Raw genomic sequence first — 22,764 nt, forward strand, 5'->3', positions numbered from 1 at the left:
TATCCAAGATGTTTGCCTTTTCCATTATGACAATTTTTGTAAGGCAGTTATAATAAGCATTTATAAGCGTTTTTGTTACATTGATGAATGACTAATACTCACATCAGATTCTATAGCTTTTGTCAACCAAAAAAAAAAAAAAAAAAAAAAAAAAAAAAAAACCTTGCCATTTTAGAAATTTGACTGCCTTTATATTCAAGTACCAAATATTAAGTACATAATCAAATTTCATCCATGAATTATCTCTAAATCTGTTTCTTGAAAGCAAGTGATATTATCATTTACTTTGTAGCAAATCAGCACTATACATGTACTTTTAATTTTGATGCTAGAATTAGTGTTTAATTTTATCTGCAAATCATGGTAATTGAGCAAGAAAGAAAGTAATTATCAGCTTAATGTTATTTTTTCATACCTGAACATAATTCAATCATTCACCACCACATATGAAATGCAGGTGGACCCTTGTTGAGCTTACAGTGGATGATATTTTGACATTTGTCTTGATACTGGATATATCATCTGCACCTTATTTGTTATTTGACTAATTTCTACCTATTGCATCAGTACCATGTATCTGTGATACTACCTTTTATTTGCAACTTTTGAATATTTTATACCTCACAAATAATACTCAAATGTTGCAAATTATTAACTGAGATAGTCTTATTTTGCCGCCTATTTATTGTAAACTATACATGTACTGTCATCATTAAATATCAGTTAGGCCTAACCACTTCAATCTTTTCTCTTCATCTTCTCACAAAAACTAGCATGTTGTTGCCTGAAGCAACCAGTGTGTGGTCATGGTGGTGGAGTTCTAGCAATAAGGAAGGCGAAACTTTGCGAAACATCTTGACCATCCTTGCTCCCTTGTTCATTATTTTCTGGTTCATTTTCGCTGCCAGGAAGCAAAACAAGGAGAATCCTCCTTTGCCTCCTGGACCGCGTGGCCTGCCTTTAGTTGGATACCTCCCTTTTCTGGATTCCAATCTCCATCATTGCTTTCACAAGTTAGCCAGTTTATATGGTCCAATATTCAGATTCCGGCTTGGAAGTAATGAATGCATTGTGGTCTCCTCACCGTCTCTAGTCAAGGAGGTGGTTAGGGACCATGATGTCGTGTTTGCTAACCGAGCACCCCTTATTGCTGCTAAAAGTCTTTTGTTTGGGTCGATGGATATTGCCTTTTCCGATTATGGTGTTGAATGGAGAAAGATGAGAAGAATATTTGCCACTGAGATGCTTAGTAATGCTCGTCTTGATGCCAGTTATTATCTAAGGAAACAGCATGTGAAGAAAATGATAAATGAAACCTATGAAAAAGCTGGTCAGTTGGTTGATATAGGTGACCTAGCATTCTTAACTCTTGTTGGTTCTGTTATGAGTATGGTATGGGGGGATACATTGAAAGGGAATGAGGGGTCTGTCATTGACTCTGAATTTCGAGCTGTCGTAAATGAACAGCTAGAACTTCTAGGGGCACCAAATATTTCAGATTTTTTCCCTTTGCTTGCTAGGTTTGATTTGCAGGGAATAGAGCGCAAAATGAGGATAATCTCAAAACGGAATGAAGAGATTTATGATAAAGCCATACATCACTATGCTGGAGCAAGTATTCAGCGGAAGGATTTCCTAGGGCATCTCATGCAGCTTACCAAATTTGAGGATCATGCAACATCACTAACCTTGCCTCAAGTTAAGGCCATGCTCCTTGTAAGTGTAATATTCCCTTTTTATTTATTAATATTATTTTTTTTTTTTTTTTGCTGATTTTTCAATTATATACTTCCTCTGGTCTTTTTAGTTGATACATTTTTGCACTATTCACAAACTACACTTGGTATAAATTAGGATGTTGTAGCTTGTGTGTGCAAATAATATAAGTTTATTACTTTTCTGTATATTTATCTGCAAATTGGTATCTTTTAGGATGTTGTGGTTGGGGGAACAGATACAACAGTTGCTATGGTTGAGTGGGCTATGGCGGAGATATTGCGACACCCAGAAGTAATGAGGAATGTCCAAGAAGAACTAACTGAAATTGTGGGATTAAATAAAACAGTTGAAGAGGTTCATTTGCCTGAGTTAAAGTATCTGAATGCAGTTGCAAAGGAGACACTTCGTTTGCACCCACCTCTCCCTCTCCTCGTTCCTCATTGTCCAAGTGAGCCTTCTACTATAGGAGGGTATCACATACCAAAGGGTGCTCGTGTCTTCCTCAACTTATACACTATTCAGAGGGATCCCCTTATTTGGGAAGATCCATTACTGTTTAAGGCTGAGCGGTTTTTAAGTGGGTCTGCTGCTGAGAAAATGGACTACTTGGGCAACCATTTTCAGTATCTTCCATTTGGGTCGGGAAGGAGAATGTGTCCCGGAATTCCACTTGCAGAGAGGACATCAATGCTTGTTTTGGCTTCAATGCTGCATGCTTTCCAGTGGAAGTTACCAAATGGCGCAGTGGAGGTTGATTTATCAGAGAAATTTGGAATTGTTGTGAAAAAATCAAAACCTTTGATTGCTGTGCCGAGTCCTAGAATCTCCAACTTAGGTCTCTATTCGAAGAATGATAAATAATATTCGAATACTGTCACAATAAAAGAAATGTACAGTTGTTAATACACATCTTTGCAACAGGTTTCCTTATTAATTTTTTCCCCTGTTACTCCAGTTAATTAGTTGGCATTGACGTATAATAGATAACCAAGAGAAGATGATAATGTGTAATTACATCATGTAATTTGATGTCTATAATGTAGTTGCTTGTCTTATGAATCAGAATTTTCACATTTTTCAATTGTCAGATACATATGCTGCCAGAAAAAATCTTTAGTTTCAACACAACCAATTAAACATGATGACTATTACTCATAGGATCAAAGACACTTCTTGTCAGGTTTGATCACTTGGCTCAAACGAGTTGAATTTAGACTGGATGGAGTATAAACTGTGGTACTTTGTGCTAGCTTCAGTGAATTATTTTTCCTGTGACTATCAAATATGCTTTCTCTATAATCTCAGCAAGAGCACTTACAGTATATCATCGTTTCTGATCATGTTCCATTCTTTCATGTGCAACATTGCAACTCTTTCCGTTCTAGAACTGTAGAAATGAGCAGATTGTTAACTTTAAGCTGCGAATTCCTTTTTCAGTACATGCTAATCATGGGTTGAAGAAGGAGGTATAAGTTCATAATTCGTACTTTCATGTTTTATTTTGTTTTTTGTTTGAGATGGATCATTTAATCTACCCAATAATGTTTGGTTATGACTTTTCCTTAGGCTAGTGCCTGTACGAGCCTCGTGCGGCCTTCAATCCAGAACTTCTTATTTGTTGCAAGCCTAGAATATATGCATTATATCATTTCTCAAAATCATATGAAATGTTGTCCCTTTCTTCATATCTTCAAGCATTAACCACCACATATGAAATGCTGTCCTTTTCTAAAGCTGTCAATGACAATTATTTGTCTTGTTGAGACTTCCTGCTGCAAGTTAGCCAATCATCAGGATATTTTGAGGTTCTGAGCACCACATATGAGATGTAGGTGGACCCTTTGTAGATCTTGCAGTGAAAGGTACATATTTTGTTAAGCCTTTCTGCATTGCTAGAGAATGAGCATTCTGTCATTTGCTTCATTTCGGAATTGCTTCATTATTTTTTCTGAAGTTCCTGAACACAATTCAGTCACATAGTCCAGTACGGCCATATATTCCTTAAGCTTAACCGATGCCTGCCTATGCAATTCAATACCTTCATTTCCACATACCTAACATGTCACAGGAAGCAACCAGTATGTGGTCATGGTGGTGGAGCACCAGCAATAAAGCTGATGAAACTTCCCGAAATATCTTGACCATCCTAGTCCCCTCGTTGATTATATTTTGGTTTGTTTTCAATGCCAAGAAGCGAAACAAGAAGCCTCCTCTACCTCCTGGACCTTATGGCTTACCTTTTGTTGGATATCTCCCTTTTCTGGGCTCCAATCTCCACCACAGCTTTAATCATTTGGCCAGTTTGTATGGTCCAATCTTCAAAGTCAAGCTTGGAACTAAAGAATGCATCGTGGTGACCTCCCCATCTATAGTAAAAGAGGTGGTCAGGGATCAGGATGTCATTTTTGCTAATAGAGGAGATCCCACTGTTGCTGCAAGGAGTGTTTTGTTTGGGACAATGGATATTGGGTTCTCAGATTATGGATTTGAATGGAGAAAGATGAGGAAGATTTTCGTCAGTCAAATGATGAGTCGTGCTAGTCTTGATGCTAGTTATCATCTCAGGAAGCAGCAGGTGAAAAAAATGATCTATGATATAGTAATGCTGGTCAGCTGGTTGATATAGGTGAAATAGCTTTTTTTACCCTTCTCAGCTCAGTTATGAGCATGATCTGGGGGGATACACTGAATGGAGAGGATGGTTCTGTGATTAATGCTGAATTTCGAGCTGTCATAGATGAAGATGTGGAACTCTTAGGGGCACTAAATATCTCAGATTTTTTTCCTTTGCTGGCATGGTTTGATATACAGGGGGTAGAGCGTAGAATGAAAATGATCTCTCACCGCCTTGAAGATATACTTGATTCAGCCATAAATCGTCACAGTACAGGAAATCCAAAATTGCAGAAGGATTTTCTGGGGCACCTCTTGCAGCTTACCAAACTTGATGATCCTGCGACATCACTAACCTTGCCACAAGTTAAGGCCATACTCATGGTATATGTCATTACCAACTATATATAATCTTTCAATTTTCTCGTCCTTGTTAACAATATACTTATTTAAATTTCATTGTTACATTTTTAAGGACATTGTGATTGGGGGCACAGATACAACAGCTGCTATGGTTGAATGGGCTATGGCAGAGATGCTGCAGCATCCACGAGTAGTGAGGAAATTCCAAGAAGAATTAACCGAGGTTGTGGGATTGAATAATACAGTTGAAGAGGTGCATTTACCAAAGTTGAAGTATCTAAATGCAGTTGTGAAGGAAACACTTCGTATGCACCCATCTTCTCCTCTGCTCATTCCCCATTGTCCGAGCAAAGATACTAGCGTAGGGGGATATATGGTACCAAAGGGTGCTCGCATATTCCTAAATGTATATGCTATTCAGAGAGACCCAAAGCTTTGGGAAGATCCATTACTGTTCCAACCAGAACGTTTTTTAAGCACATCTTCTGCAAGTGTAGACTACTTGGGCAGTCACTTTCAGTTTCTTCCATTCGGGTCTGGCAGGAGAATATGTCCTGGTATTCCACTTGCAGAGAGGATGTCAGTGCTTGTGTTAGCTTCACTGATGAATGCTTTTGAATGGAAGTTACCAACTGATACAACGGAGGTTGATTTCTCTGAGAAATTTGGACTTGTTGTGAAAAAATCAGAACCTTTGATTGCTGTGCCAGTTATCAGGCTTTCCAGCTTGGAGCTATATTCATACAATGATTAGCATTTTCCAGAGCCTATATACCTAGTTTTAACACAATAATGTTGATTCCATCATGTAATTTGATGATTATAATATAGACTATATAGCTACTTATCTAGAGCCTATAAAGCTAGATATTATGCAGTAATATTAATTCCATCATGTAATTTGATGATTATAATGTATAGTTACTTATCTTTCTTGTATCAGGATTATCACATATTTCAATTCTCAGAAGATATATATGAAACAAAAACACCATCCACTTCGGCTGACAATCTCTAGTTTCAGCCTTCCCTCTGTTAATAACTCAGTCAATCGATAGCGATGACTCAGACTAAAGGGAAAAAGGGTACTGCTTTACAGGTTTGATAACTCACCTCACTGCAAATCTTTTATTGTGTGATTATCTGCCTTTGTTAACCATATTAATTCTGTTTGGCAATCTATTAGAGAACGCGTCTGAACACCATTACTTATCTGGTCGGTCTGGTGATTGATTTTTTTTTTGTTTGACAGTTTTGTCTCAGATTCTTTTTATTGTATGGGGCCTATGAGTCTTTCAAGCTGTAATAAGGGCAATTTAAGCTAGAAAGAGATTTGATCTTGTGGTACTAAATGAACTGACTTAGCAAAGATGTATGATTAGTGTCTTGCAAGATGAGGCTTAATTATGCTTTCTGTTTGCCTTATAAGAAAAGGCATTCTTGCAACCCATATATTCCTCCCCCCCTAAAAAAAATCTATTTGTTGCAGCTTGTTTACTCTGTTACTTTATCTTTTTTGTCATTACCCTCCTCCATGATTAGGATCTTCCTAGATGAAGTTTGTTTTTTGTGGCTGTTTCAAGGGTGGTTTTCTTCCCACCACAAACTACTAGTTGCTATGAAAATTTTGTTCTTTTTATACAAAAATGTCGGCTTTCTTTTCACAGAAAAAGAAACGTACACTTAATAAAAATGTTTGCAGCAAATTTGGTAATGATCTTTCCTTTTAGGCTAGAGTCTGTGTGAACTTTATGCTGCGGCTGTAAATCCAGAACTTATATGTTGCAATCCTAGAATAGATGGTATAATATCATTATATTCAATGATTAGGATCTTCCTAGAATAGATGGCATAATATCATTATCTTCAAGCATTAACCACCACATGTGAAATGCTGGTGGACCCTTATTAGAGCTTTCATTGACTAATACGAAGTACTGATTTTGTTGACACTTTCTGCTGGCTGCTGCAGTCTCTTCTTTGTCGTGTATCATTTCAGGAAATTTGAGGTCCTGATTACATAGCATTCTTCAGGGATTGAATTTTGAGGTCCTGAGTACAAAGCACACTCTCATATATACCTTTAGTTTATGAAGTTTGTCTATGAATTTCTCTTGCTTCATTTTCACATACTAACATGTCGCAGGCAGAATCTAGTCTGTGGTCATTTAGGTGGAATACTAGCAATGAAACTGATGAAGCATTTCAAAATATGTTAACCATCATAATCCCTTTGTTCTTTATTACTTGGTTCATTTTCTTCATCAAATGGCAAAATAAGAAGAGATTTCCTCTGCCTCCTGGACCGCGTGGCTTGCCTTTAGTCGGATATCTGCCTTTCCTGGACTCGAATCTCCACCAGAGCTTTATAAACTTAGCCAGTATATATGGTCCTATCTTCAAAGTCCAGCTTGGAATGAAAGACTGCATTGTGATCACCTCACCTTCTCTTGTAAAAGAGGTGGTAAGGGATCATGATGTCATTTTTGCTAATCGGGGAGATCCCACTGTTGCTGTCGAGAGTTTTATGCTCGGAACTGATGATATTGCCTTCTCCAATTATGGGCATGAATGGCGAAAGATGAGGAAGCTATTTTGTCAGTGAGATGATGAATAATACGCAGCTCAATGCTAGTTCTTATTTTAGGAAGCGGCATGTGAAGAAAATGATGTTTGAAAGTTATAGACAGACTGGTCATGTTGTTGATGTTGGTGAATTAATTTTTTTGACCATTGTCAACTCACTGATGAGCATGATGTGGGGCGATACACTGAAAGGGGGCGAGGTTAATGCTGAGTTTCGAGCTCTCATAACTGAACTAATGGAACACATGGGGGCACCAAATATTTCTGACATGTTTCCTTTCCTTGCTAGGTTTGATTTACAGGGAATAGAGCGTAGAATGAAGATAATCTCTAGTTACTGTGAAAGTATATTTGATTCGGCCATAAATCATCACGCTAATGAAGAAACTAATAAGCAGAAGGATTTCCTGGGGCACCTCTTGCAGCTAACCAAATTTGATCATCCTACATCACTAACCCTGCCTCAAGTTAAGGCCATGCTTATGGTATTTACCATCTCAAGCTATTTATTTTTTAAAAAATTTCTCGTCCTGTTTTGTATGTTTATATATCTTTACATTATTATTTTGTAGGACACTCTGATTGGGGGAACTGATACAACCGCTTCTATGGTTGAGTGGGCTATGGCAGAGGTGTTGCAACATGTAGAAGTAATGAGGAAAGTCCAAGAAGAATTGACTGAGATTGTGGGATTAAATAGTACAGTTGAAGAGGTTCATTTGCCCAAGTTGAAGTATCTAAATGCAGTTGTGAAAGAGACACTTCGCTTGCACCCACCTCTTGCTCTCCTTGTTCCTCATAGTCCAAGTGAGCCTTCTACTATAGGAGGGTATAGCATACCAAAGGGTGTGCGCGTCTTCCTACATGTATACGCTATTCAGAGCTGAGGGATCCAAATTTTTGGGAAGATCCATTGCTGTTTAAACCTGAGCGATTTTTAAGTGGGTCTGCTGCTGAGAAAATGGACTACTTAGGCAACTATTTTCAGTATCTTCCATTTGGGTCTGGACGGAGAATGTGTGCTGGCGTTTCACTTGCAGAGAGGACAGCAATGCTAGTATTGGCTTCACTGCTTCACGCTTTCCAGTGGAAGTTACCTAATGGCTCAGTGGAGGTTGATACATCTGAAAGATTTGGAATCGTCGTGAAAAAAGCAAAGCCTTTGCTTGCATTCCCAAGTCCTAGACTCTCTAGCTTGGAGCTTTATTCACTTGAATATTAGCTTCTTAAAGAAACTATAAGGTATAGATAAGTAGAATTCTCATGCAATAATGAATAAATTGGTCGGTAATGTGATAGTTGTATCATAGTTACTTTTTTCCGCTTGAATCAAAAAAGTTTGTACATCATTTAGCATGTGTCTCAATAGCAAATGGTGTTACATTTTTATCACATATTTTTCACTTGGTTCCTTGGCATTTTTTGATAGCTGTAAGAGTATATTATAACTCTCCGGTCAAGCTAGAAAAATAACTGTTATTTATGATCTAATCTTGGGCGACTGTTTCTGACAATAATTTTTTAAACTACAACGTTTTCTGCTATATTTTTATTTATCTAATGCAGTCCTGTCTATAGAGAATGTAATTATCTGTTAACTTTCATAGGATGGAACACATTGAGGCTTGATTTTGATTAGTTAAGCATACTTGAAAGAAAAAAAATGCTGCATCTATATTACAGCAGTAATAACTAATAATACTCCTTCCATCCTGTACCAGGAGACAAAAGCAGCCTATTAGTTTATGATTCATACTTATTTCATGTATTATTTTGTTTTCAGGTTGAGACCAGATCATATAATCCATCCAATAACCTCTGGTAACGATTTTTCCTTAGGCTAGTGCCTATACGAGCTTCTTGCACCCGTAAATCCTGATCTACTTATGTGTTGAGAATATAGAATATCTAGCTTTATATCATTTCTCAGCAACTTATAGTATCTTCAAGCATTACCCACCACATATGAATATATGATGTGTTGGTGGACCATTTCTAGAGCTTTCAATGACATTTACAGAGTACTTATTTTGTTGAGACTTCCTGCTGCAAATTAGCTGGTTATTTTTATCATATTTGCTATGTGCAGTTCTAATTTCTTTCAGAAATTTTTGTGGTCCTAAAAAAATGCACAGTCCCATATATATCTCTAGCGTTTAGCTTAAGGAGTTTCATTCCAGCACCTTAATTCCTTTCTACAAATATCTCTTGCTTCATTTTCACATACTATGTCGAAAGCAGAAACCAATCTGTGGCCATTTTGGTTGAATTCTAGCAATAGAACCAATGAAAATTGGCTAAATATCTTCACCATCATAGTCCCTTTGTTCTTTGTTTCTTGGTTCATTTTCTCCATCAAGAGGCAGAGTAAGAAGAAACTTCCTCAGCCTCCTGGACCGCGTGGCTTGCCTTTAGTCGGATATCTGCCTTTCCTGGACTCGAATCTCCACCATAGCTTCATAAACTTAGCCAGTATATATGGTCCTATCTTCAAAGTCCAGCTTGGAATGAAAGACTGCAGTGTAGTCACCTCACCTTCTCTAATAAAAGAGGTGCTAAGGGACAAAGATGTCATCTTTGCTAATCGCGGAGATCCCATTGTTGTTGCAAGGAGTATATACTTTGGGAGTATGGATATTGGATTCTCCGATTATGGACGTGAATGGAGAAAGATGAGGAAGATTTTTGTTGGAGAGATGATGAGTAATGCTCGCCTTGATGCGAGTTTTGATCTCAGGAAGCAGCATGTGAAGAAAATGATGTATGAAATTTATAGAAAGGCTGGTCAGCAAGTTGATATAGGTGAATTAACTTTTGTAACCATTGTTAGTTCAGTAATGAGCATGATATGGGGAGATAAACTAACAAGGGATGAGGGTATTGCTTGTAATTTCTGAATTTCGCGCTCTGACGAATGAACTACTGGAACTAATAGCAGCACCAAATATTTCAGACCTATTTCCTTTCCTTGCTAGGTTTGATTTACAGGGAATAGAGCGCAGAGTGAAGATGATCTCTAGTCGCTGTGAAGCTATGTTTGATTCAGCGATAAATCATCACAATATGGGAGACACTAATAAGCAGAAGGATTTCCTGGGGCATCTCTTGCAGCTAACCAAAATTGAAGATCCTGCAACATCACTAACCTTGCCTCAAGTTAAGGCCATGCTTATGGTATTAACTATCTCAAGCTTCTATTTATTTTCTTTCAAATGTTCTGTTTGTTTTTATATATCTTTACATGATTTTGTAGGACACTCTGATTGGGGGGTCCGATACAACTGTTGCTATGGTTGAGTGGACTATGGCAGAGGTGTTGCAACATGCGCAAGTAATGAGAAAAGTCCAAGAAGAATTGGCTGAGATTGTGGGATTAGATAGTACAGTTGAAGAGGTTCATTTGCCCAAGTTGAAGTATCTAAATGCAGTTGCGAAAGAATCTCTTCGCTTGCACCCACCTGTCCCTCTCCTCGTTCCTCATTGTGCTAGCGAGCCTTCTACTATAGGAGGGTATAGCATACCTAAGGGTGTGCGCGTCTTCCTACATGTATACTCTATTCAGAGGGATCCCCATATTTGGGAAGATCCATTACTGTTTAAACCTGAGCGGTTTTTAAGTGGGTCTGCTACTGAGAAACTGGACTATTTGGGCAACCAATTTCAGTATCTTCCATTTGGGTCTGGAAGGCGAATGTGTCCTGGCGTTTCACTTGCAGAGAGGACAGCTATGCTTGTATTGGCTTCACTGCTGCATGCTTTCCAGTGGAAGTTACCTTATGGCTCAGTGAATATTGATACATCTGAAAGATTTGGACTTGTTGTGAAAAAAGCGAAACCATTGCTTGCAATCCCGAGCCTCAGACTCTCTAGCTTGGAGCTTTATTCTTGTAAAGATTAGCATTTTGAATAAACTACAAAGCATAGTGAAGAAAAAAGTCTTATACAATAATGAATAATTCTGTAGGCAATGTGATGTTTTGTATTTTAGTAACCTTTTTCATTTGAATCACAGTGTGCACAACATTTAGCCTGAGTCTCAATAACAAACAATATTTACAGTTATTTGATTGTTATATTGTATTTACTTTATATTTGTGGAGAAGATTACTTGCTTTTTAATTAGGTGCAATCATTTTTTTTTACTAAATAAGTTTATCTGGCATGCTTAAACAAGTAATTAATTTTAGCAGAAACCAATGGCTCAGATACAGTAAGAAGGCAATGAAATCTGAATGTTTCTTTCAAAATCATATATATGTGTGGCTTCTTAGCCACCCATTTACGAGAAAAAAATTGTTTTGTGAGTCACCATCTTTGCTAGTCAGTATTCAGCTTGCCCTGCTATTTGAGTCTGGTTGTTAGTTTATTTGTATTTTTCCTGCTGTCCAGACATTATTTTTTACTGCCTGCAATTGTAATCAGAAGCAGGCCAGGCAGCAGATAAATCTTGTGATCGTGATTGATGATCGATAGATATATGAGTGAATTTTGTTATATGATGATAACTTTGGGTTCTTTTTGACATTGACTGGGTGTATACTCTTCCTCACCATATATTTTTCCTGTAAACTGCTTAAGAACTCGTGTCAGATGTAACACTGCATTTTGGACCTAAATAATGAAAAAAAATTCATTACATAACCGAGTCTTACACTTTGAACACAAATCTCTCCGGCACAAGTACCTGAGTATGAGCACCTAGGATTATTGAAGTTTAACTTAGATTTTCATCTGATCTGCCTTATATGCCTCTTTATTCAGAATCAAGAATCAACAGCCTACAGAATCCTGTCTGCATGGCTGTTATTTACAATATTTTCTATAACAGTATAACATAATTCATCATAAATTTAGTGAGTTCTTCCTGTATTGTTCAGAAACCGCAGTGCTTCATATGACTGACAAACATCATAAAAATGTTGGCCTCTCATTTTCAAAGATCTATTTAAACACTGGTAGTTTAAGGTTAATCTAATTATTTGTGTTTGTGAAATTGGGCACTGGTAATGCATTTCTCAATCTGATGTGAAGATTAAAAACTTGTTTCTGAAACTTGCACATTGAGATGCTTAGCTCAGTGTTGGAACCAAAAGGAAAATATAAACAAACCAAAAGACTAGCAGGGAAGCGTATTTTACATGTTGCATGATTATACAACATATAACATACAGGCTCAGGAATAATGGCCTTTCAAGAAGTTGAAGAAGTTGCTTGGCAAACTGGAAGATCCTTTTCAAAGTTCGGCGGGATTCCAAGGATGGGATTTCTTTCAAAAAAATTGACAGGCTTTAAAGAAAAGCTTGAAGAGACTGTTGGCATGATTGGGAAGTCTTCTTGACACGGTATATGATGGAACCCTAAGGTGTACCACAGCACAATATCCTTGTTTTCTATTTCCCTATCCCTGCAAAATAAAATGCCATCCTTTCTAAGACTCTAAAAACAGTACATTGTAGATAAACTTGCACATTTACTCCATTTACAAAGGCTGACAGATTATTACCTTTCAGACCAGGTAGCAAGGGTGTCTTCGCCATGGCTTTGGTAAACAAACAACCCACCAGCCCACTCTTCGCTTCTGTTATATGGAGTGACCCATATTTGGTTGTTGGTAAATGCTCCTCTCCTTTGGGGTGGATCGTCAAGATCAAGTAGGCTAGCCGCGGTGCCAGCAGAGACTACTTTATACCCAACAGGGTTCCCTACTCGGGTCTTTTTACTTGGATTAACCGCATGAAATTCAGATGGGTCATAAAGCTTAAGCTTGATTTGTGCATCTTTCTCAGTCTTGGCAATACTCCTTGTGGCTTTCAAGTAGCTCTTCCTATGTGACTCTTCAGGGGAGGTTTGTTGCCTCTGTAAGTTCACTTTTACAAACGAATTATCCGATCCATCTACATCCATGTCAAGATAGAATGTGATGTAATGGTCATGGATAACACCAATGACATTTTCAGATAATAATGTCCCATAAAGGCTTTCTTGATCCGAGACTTGATCCAAGTTCGTGTATGGTGTGCCTTTGACCATCAATATGCCACTTAATCCTACCTGCAATAAACATTTGCATCATACTAAAATATGATCACTTCAACTTAATCTATTCTACCATGACTTGCTAGTACTTTGATTAACTTAGTATACATATGCTCCAAAAATTTGATGTGTAAATTTAACTAGTAACGTGACAACTGTCCAAACAGAAAGAATGCAGGGATGCTATAAGATGCAAAAATACAAACCTTAATGTTGATTAGTCCATCATTTTGAAATTCCCAGTCCACAATATAATAATAGTTTGCTACTGATGCTGCCATTCGAACAACTAAGGTCACCTTTGGCCTTGCCTCACAGATCTGCATGAAATCATGTAAGCAGACGATATAAGATCATAATGTGATCTTCGCGCCTTCAAGTTTATGGCCACTTGGTAAAATGATTTATTTACTATGAGACTATGAGTACATAACAACTTAAGACTTTAAAGACACAAAATAAGCAACATGTTTCACTGTTAGTGCTTAACATTTTATCATTATGTACAAACATAACCTTATATTTCGTAGATTTCTAACATGAAAGTTACCTCCATGCCTGTAATCGGACTTTCAGAATGACGCCACCCAATATCACCAGCATAACTCTCAAACACACAAACCATATTTGATCTAACATATGGCCTTCCATCACCAGCAGCAAACACACCATCCATATAATATGCATTCCTTGGACAATCATTGAGCGGGTCAAGAGGCATCGCGGTTAACCCAAACCCGTATTCACCCGCATCCATATAAGTCTTAAAATACCATGCATCACTAGGATATAAGGGACAAACAACTCTGAAGTCATCCCTTTGTACATGACATTTCTTAACTCCCCTGTATCCGGGTCTCGGAACATGGCCCGTGATACAATCACCCCGGCTCGTGGGTCGGGTTTAAGGTGAAATTCCCAATTAGCCCATTTGATCATGTGTCCATTCTCTACAGTAAAGCTTGGGCCTTTGGGCTGCTCAATGGATATTGGGTTGATGGGCTTGATTTTATGGTGGATGTTCTTTTGGGCCGAAAAGCGGTACTCTGTGTTGGCTGCTTGAGGAATGGGTATGTCCCTTCCATTATCAGAAATTTCCAAGACTTGATTAGAGTCCATATCAACAATTACAGTAAGCCCTTCAATGGGCCTCATGTAGAAATTAGTAGTCTCTTCCAAGGAATAGCATTGAATCTTAATCAACCTCCTCTTTTCTTCTTTCTTACCATACCATCCTGCAACAAAGATTAAAATCATTCCGATGTCCCTTTTATGAAAGTTGTACATGTTGCAATTCTAGTACTATTGATATCATGGCCACCATATCATATACTCGCTTTGTCTAGAATCAATAATCACACACTTTATTTTGTTTTATCACGTCTCAAACAGATTGTCACCTTTTTATAGTCGCCATTTTATGGACTAATGGAGTAGAGTAAATTTACATAGCAACTTTAATCCCATTTTTTGTATACTTATTCATTAGTTAAATGAATTCCCTCTCATCTAAAGTACGATTTTTTTTCCTTTTGCTTGTACATACATAAGGAATAAGATATGGATTGTATTAAAATTATACAATAAGATCGTATTATAATTAGAGCTGTCAAATGTTGACCCGACCCGAAATACCGAATCAAACCGGATTATTAACCAACCCATCTGAACTCGAAAAAATAGTGACCCAAACCTGACCTGAAATCAACCATAGACCCGAGTTGACCCAAGTATGTGAGGCCCGAACCCGAACATGAACTGACTTGGAGATGACCCGACCCGAATGTAACCCGTAAATTATTGACCTGAACCGAACTTGACTTGAACCAAAATTGACCCAAACCCGTTTTAACCCGTCAAAACCCGAATTTAACCCGACTTGTTACTAACCTGACCTGAATTCAACCCGACCCGAATTTAACCCAACCTGTTACAAACCCGAGCTAAAATCAACCCGACTTGCTATTGACCTGACCCAAATTCAACACGACTTGTTATTGACTCGACCCGAATTTTACCAGACCTATTACTAACCAGACCCCAAAATTCAACCCAATTTTTTACTAACCGGACTCGAAATCAACACGACTTGTTATTAACCCGACCTAAATTCAACCCAAATTGTTCCTGACCTGATTTCAAATCACCTTAAATGCAATTTAGACCACCTTATAGGTTATGACCCGACTCAAGCAAGACCCAACCTAAACCCGACCCACATAGGTTATGGAATTAATCCGAATAGACCCGAGTTGACAGCTCTACCCGAAACCTTTAAAATTTCTCAAAAAGCGTGGATATTAGCCTTCAATTTTGGAAATTTTTGATCTTTTTTCACCCGAAAATAAAAATTGCCAAAATATTTACCATGATCCCATACCATCCGGGAGTCCAATTGGTTGGGTGGAACCATCCAATTTGCCTTTAAACGACCAATTTACCGATTTACAACTTGCACCGATTTCATTAACTCAAGTTCACTGCAAACATTTATGAAAACATATAATGATCATATATGGATCAAAACGACATTATATGACCCCGAGATGTATCCCCTAAAATCTCAATGCTTTTCGACACAAGGCCCCGGCCGAAACATTCGAAATTTCTCAAAAAGCGTGGATATTAGCCTTCAATTTTGGAATTTTTTGACTTTTTTTGCCCGTATATAAAAATTGCCAAAATGTTTACCATGGTCCCAAATACCCTCGGGGAGTCTAATTAGGCGGGTGTTACCATCCAATTTGCCTTTAAACGACCAATTTACCGGTTTACAACTTACACCAATATTATTAATTCAAGCCTACCACGAACATTTATGACAACAAATAATGATCATATATGGTTCCATACGACATTATATGACCCCGAGATGTATTTCCTAGAATTTCAAGACTTTTCGACACCGGGCCCCGAAAACTTCTAAAATTATCAAAAAGCGTGGATAATAGCCTTCAATTTTTGAATTTTTTGACTTTTTTCGCTCGAAAATAAAAATTGCCGAAATGTTTACCATGGTCTCTAATATCATTCGGGAGTTTAATTAGGTGGGTGAAATCATCCAATTAGCCTTTAAACGGTCAATTTACCATTTACAACTTGAACCGATTTCATTAACTCAAGCCTACCACAAACATTTATGACAACATATAATGATCATATATGGTTTCAAATGGCATTATATGACCCCGAGATGTATCCCCTAAATATTAAATGCTTTACGACACCGGGCCCCGAAATCTCTAAAATTTCTCAAAAAGCGTGGATATTAGCCTTCAATTTTGGAATCTTTTTGATTTTCTTTGCCCGAAAATAAAATTTGCCGAAATGTTTACCATGGTCCCTAATACCCTCTGGGAGTACAATTGGGTGGGTGGAACCATCCTGTTTGCCTTTAAACAACCAATTTACCGATTTACAACTTGTATCAATTTAATTAACTCAAGTCTACTACGAACATTTATGATAACAGATAATGATCATATATGGTTCCAAACGGCATCATATGACCTAGGGATTTATTCCCTAAAATCTCAAAAAATTTCGACACATGACCTTGAAACATCCCAAATTTCTCAAAAAGCATGGATATTAACCTTTAATTTTGGAATTTTTTTACTTTTTTTTCGCCTAGAAATTAAAAATTGCCGAAATTTTTACCATGGTCCTTAATACCCGCCGGGAGTCCAATTAGGTAGGTGGAATCATCCAATTTGCCTTTAAACGACCAATTTACCGGTTTACAACTTGCACCAATTTCATTAACTCAAGCCTACCACGAACATTTATAACAACAAATAATGATCATATATGGTTCCAAACGGTATTATATGACCCCGATATATAACCCCTAGAATTTCAACACTTTTTGACACCGGGCTCCGAAACCTCCAAAATTTCTCAAAAAGTGTGGATATTAGCCTTCAATTTTGGAATTTTTTGTCTCTTTTTTGCCCGGAAATAAAAATTGTCGAAATGTTAACCATGGTCCCTAATATCTTTTGGGAGTCCAATTGGTTGGGTGGAAGTGGAACTAGGGATGTCAGTGGGGCGGGTCAAGTAGGAGACCCGCCCCAATGGGGCGAGGATGGGTCTCGGTTTGGCGGGTGGTGGGGCGGGGATGGGGAAAAAAACCATACCCGCCATGGGTGATGGGGCGGGGGTGGATTTTAAGTTGTACCCGCCCCGCCCCGCCCCACCCGCCCCCACTTCGTACCCGCCCCATCCCCATCTCATACTCACATCTATATATCTTTTAAAGCAAAATTACATACTTTTATTCTATTTATAAAATAATTACATGAAATACAATATTAATTATAATACTTTGTACGACACTTATATTATAACACAAAAATGTGTATAGAATGTTTTATTTTATAATTCGTGTTAATTATGTAAGATTGTGTATTTGAGATACGGATATTAGGTGGATCTTGGGTGGGGATTAGGCGGGTCTTTGGTGGGGATTAGGTGGGGATGGATATCCAAGTGGGGGGTGGGGGCGGGGATGGTTTTGGAGTTGTACCCGGTGGGGCGGGGATGGGGATGAAAATTGGACCTGCCGCGGGAATGGGGATGGGGATGAAAATATTAGGTGGGGATGGTGATGGGAAGGCCAACATCCGCCCCGCCCCGCCCCATTGACATCCCTAGGTGGAACCATCCAATTCGCCTTTAAACGGCCAACTTAACGATTTATAACTTGCACCGGTTTTATCAATTCAAGCCTACCACGAACATTTATGACAACATATAATGATTAAATATGGTTCCAAATGGCATTATAGGACTCCGAGATATATCCTTAAAATCTCAAGCTTTTTTGACACCGGGCCCCAAAACCTCCAAAATATCTCAAAAGGCGTGGATATTAGCGTTTAAGTTTGGAATTTTTTGACTTTTTTTTGACCGGAAATAAAAATTGTTGAAATGTTTACCATGGTCCCTAATACCTTCTGGGAGACTAATTGGGTGGGTGAAACCATCTAATTTGCCTTTAAACGGCCAATTTACCAATTTACAACTTGTACCGATTTCATTAATTCAAGCCTACCACGAACATTTATGACAACATATAATGATCGTAAATGGTTCCAAACGAAATTATATGACCCCGAGATATATCTCCTAAAATCTCAAGTCTTTTCGACACCTGGCCAGAAACCCCAAAAATTTCTCAAAAAGCGTGGATATTAGGCTTTAACTTTGGAAATTTTTGACTTTTTTCGCGCGAAAATTAAAAATTGCCGAAATATTTACCATGATCCCTAATACCCACCGAGAGTCCAATTGGGTGGGTGGAACCATTCAATTTTCCTTTAAACGGCCAATTTACCGGTTTAATTACAACTTGCATTGATTTCATTAACTCAAGCCTACCATGAATATTTATGACAACATATAATGATCATATGCAGTTCCAAACAACATTTTATGACCCCCAAAATGTATCCTCTAATTCTTAAGGCTTTTCGACACCGGGCTCGGCCCTAAACATCCATAATTACTCAAAAAGCATGGATATTAGCCTTCAATTTTGGAATTTTTTGACTTTTTTTTCGCCCGGAAATAAAAAATTTCCAAAATGTTTACCATGGTCCCTAATACCCTTCGGGCGTACAATTGGCTCGGTGGAACTATCTAATTTGCATTTAAACGACCAATTTATCGGTTTACAACTTGCACTTATTTCATTAATGCAAGCCTACCACGAACCTTTATGACAACATATAATGGTCATATATGGTTCCAAACTTCATTATATGACCTCGATATGTATTACCTACAATTTCAATACTTTTCGACACCGGGCTCCGAAACCTCCAAAATTTCGCAAAATGCGTGGATGGATATTGGACCTCAATTTTGGAATTTTTTAACTTTTTTTCGCCCGAAAATAAAAGTTGCCGAAATGTTTACCATGGTCACTAATACGCTCCTAGAGTCCAATTGGGTGGGTGGAACCATCCAATTTGCCTTTAACGGCCAATTTACCGATTTACAACTTGCACCAATTTCATCAACTCAAGCCTACCACAAACATTTATGACAACATATAATGATCATATATGTTTCCAAACGGCATTATATGAACCCGAGATGTAATACCTAAAATCTCAAGGTTTTTCGACACCGTACCCAACCTCAAAAATTTCTCAAAAAGCGTGGATATTAGCCTTCAATTTTGGAATTTTTTTTGCTTTTCTTTGCCCGCAAAATAAAAATTGCCGAAATGTTTACCATGGTCCCTATTAACCTCTGGGAGTCCAATTGGGTGGGTGGAACCATCCTATTTGCATTTAAACGTCCAATTTACCGGTTTACAACTTGCACTATTTCATTAATTCAAGCCTACCACGAACATTTATGACAACATATAATAGTCATTTATGGTTTCAAACGTCATTTTATGACCTCGAGATGTATCAAATAAAATCTCATTTCTTTTCGACACCTGGCCCCAAAACCTTTGAAATTTCTCAAAAACCGTAGATATTAGCCTTTAATTTAAGAATTTTTTTGACCTTTTTTTGCCCGGAAATAAAAGTTGCCTAAATGTTTACCATGTCCCTAATACCCTCCGGGAATCCAATTGGGTTGGTGGAACCATCCAATTTGCCTTAAAACAGCCAATTTAATTACCGGTTTACAACTTGCAAGGATTTCATTAACTCAAGCCTACTACGAACATTTATGACAACATATAATGATCATATATGGTTCCAAACGACATTATATGACCCCGAGATATATCCTATAAAATATTAATACTTTTCTACACCTGGCCCCGAAACCTCCAAAATTTCTCAAAAAGCGTGTATATTAGCCTTCAATTTTCAATTTTTTTGATTTTTTTTCGCCGAAAAATAAAAATTGCCGAAATGTTTACCATGGTCCCCAATACCCTCCGAGAGTCCAATTAGGTGGGTGGAACCATCCAATTTGCCTTTAAACGACCAATTTACCGGTATACAACTTGTACCAATTTCATTAATTCAAGCCTACCACGAACATTTATGACAACAAATAATGATCATATATGGTTTCATACGACAATATATGACCCCGAGATGTATTCCCTAGAATTTCAAGACTTTTCGACACCGGGCCCCAAAAGCTCAAAAATTTCTAAAAAGTGTGGATATTCGCCTTTGAATTTTGGATTTTTTTCACTTTTTTCACCCGAAAATAAAAATTGCCGAAATGTTTACCATGGTCCCTAATACCCTCCGGGAGTCCAGTTGGGTGTGTGGAACCATTCAATTTGCTTTTAAACGGCCAATTTACCGGTTTACAACTTGCAACGATTTACCAGTTTACAACGGCCAATTTAATTAACTTGCACCGAACCCGACTTGAAATGAAATTGACTCAAACCCGTTTAATCTTTCAAAACCCGAATTTAACCCGACTTGTTACTAACCTGACCTGAATTCAACCCGACCCGTATTTAACCCAACCTGTTACACAATCGACCCGAAATCAACCCGACTTGTTATTGACCTGACCCAAATTCAACCCGACTTGTTATTGACCCGACCCAAAATTTACCATACTTATTACTTACCCAACCAAAAAATTAAATTCAACCCAATCTGTTACTAACCCGACTCAAAATTAACACGACTTGTTATTGACTTGACCTAAATTCAACCCAAATTGTTCCTGACCCGATTTCAAATCACCTTAAATGCAATTTAGACCACCTTATTATTAAGAAAGGAGCATCATCCTCAAATTTAAGAGTTAAATATAGTATATATTTGTTGTATGGTCAAAGTAGATAATTATCTTCCTAAATTATAAACTATAATTCCCTAATATATTGCCATATATATTATAGTCAAAGGAAATAATTAGCTTGATAAAAATGATAATTATCTATTTATAATTAGTTGAACCCGAATATGACCTGACTTGGAAATGACCCGACCTGATTGTAACCTGCAAATATTGACTTGAAAATAACCTAACTTGAATCCGAGAATGACCCGACTTGGAAATGACCCAACCTGATTATAACCCGCAAATTATTGACTTGAACCCGAGAATGACCCGACTTGAAAATGACCCGACCTGATTATAGTCCGCAAATTATTGACTTGAACCAAACCTGACTCAAACCCGAGAATGACCCGACCTGATTCTAACACGCAAATTATTGACTTGAACCGAACCCGACTCAATCCCGACAATTATCCTAACCCGTTTTAACCCGAATTAAACCCGACCCAAATCCGATATGAAGTATGACCAGACATTACCCGACTCAAGCATGACCCAATCCAAACCCGACACATATAGGTTATGGAATTAATCTGAATTGACCTGACCAGAGTTGACCCGACCCAAACCCGACCCGTTTAGCGAATTGACATCTCTATAATATTAAAATGTATGCATAATAACGCATAGATAATCTTGTACTAAAAACTGTTAAAGAAAAGTGAAGATTATTACAAGAGACTATAAAGAATTAAGAAGGATAATACCAGTAGAAATGGGCAAGCAAGCCAAGTCCTTCAGATCAACCCCACGCGCCACCACCGTCCGATTAAACTCCTTACTCCCGAACGGTGTTAACGTCGCCGTATTCATGTCTTCAATAGTCATAGTCGGGTAGCCAGACCTTTCACCAACATCAACAAACTCAACCCGACCCAAACCCAAGTCAACAATCATCACGTGTGTCCCTCCATCCACTCGTGCTATAACAGAAGCCTTTCTAGGAGGAAGAGAATCCCCTTCCTTCCATCTCATGACAAGTGGCTTCGGCGGCTCCTCTAAGACAACTGAGTGAAGTGCGTAGCTCTTAGCTGCCTTAAAGAGCGCATGTGAGATGACAATGGATCGGACACGGTTCATCTCCTGGACCGTAAGTGGGTCCAGGGGATGTCGTGCCATGTCCGACACATGGACATGGCGAGTGAGCTTACGTGGTGGCGGCTGAAGCTCTAGTTCAGCAGCCGCCTTGTTAACATAATGGAAATTCTTAGACGAAGGAAGGTCGGAATTTCTAACAAATATGAAAATAAAAAGAATGAAAGTTACAAGTAGAAGTGAAAGCAAACGTAGGAACTTTTTTCCTTCCATTGTTTTTAGGTGATATTTGAGTAGGAAGAGTGAGTGAAGTGGGTGAAAAGAGTGATATATAAGAGTAATAATACTAGTAAGGAAGGACACATGTTTAAGCAAGAATCTAAGGTTGTTTTTATTGTTGCCGTAGTATAATAGGATACCACTAAGATTCAAAATAACGACATTATAAAAATACAAAAAAATAAATGAAAAATAAAATGAAAATATAATCCATTGTTCGTATTCTATGATTGAAGATAAAGAAGGGAGGAAATATTTGGATTCCAAAAGATTCCTTTGTTGTGATGTGGGACGTCAGAAGTGTTAATCCAATAGATGGATTACTCGTTTAATGAAATAAATCAT

At 37.9% G+C, this 22,764-nt stretch overlaps 1 protein-coding gene and 4 pseudogenes across 1 annotated transcript; 4 read left to right on the forward strand and 1 right to left on the reverse strand.

Moving 5' to 3' along the window:
- The first annotated feature begins 66 nt into the window (after positions 1-66).
- LOC110692762 (flavonoid 3'-monooxygenase-like) lies at positions 67-2,800 on the forward strand. The gene is made up of 2 exons (XM_021869826.1): positions 67-1,716; positions 1,933-2,800. Exons 1-2 carry the CDS (start codon positions 775-777, stop codon positions 2,578-2,580), a joined length of 1,590 nt encoding a protein of 529 aa, XP_021725518.1. The 5' UTR covers positions 67-774; the 3' UTR covers positions 2,581-2,800.
- A 334-nt stretch (positions 2,801-3,134) lies between these two features.
- LOC110692761 lies at positions 3,135-6,250 on the forward strand (annotated as a pseudogene).
- A 113-nt stretch (positions 6,251-6,363) lies between these two features.
- On the forward strand, positions 6,364-9,010 carry LOC110692764 (annotated as a pseudogene).
- A 58-nt stretch (positions 9,011-9,068) lies between these two features.
- Positions 9,069-11,393, forward strand: LOC110692763 (annotated as a pseudogene).
- A 799-nt stretch (positions 11,394-12,192) lies between these two features.
- Positions 12,193-22,626, reverse strand: LOC110692766 (annotated as a pseudogene).
- Positions 22,627-22,764: the final 138 nt, after the last annotated feature.

This window comes from Chenopodium quinoa, unplaced genomic scaffold, assembly GCF_001683475.1.
Source record: "Chenopodium quinoa cultivar QQ74 unplaced genomic scaffold, ASM168347v1, whole genome shotgun sequence".
Taxonomy (NCBI): Eukaryota; Viridiplantae; Streptophyta; class Magnoliopsida; order Caryophyllales; family Amaranthaceae; genus Chenopodium; species Chenopodium quinoa.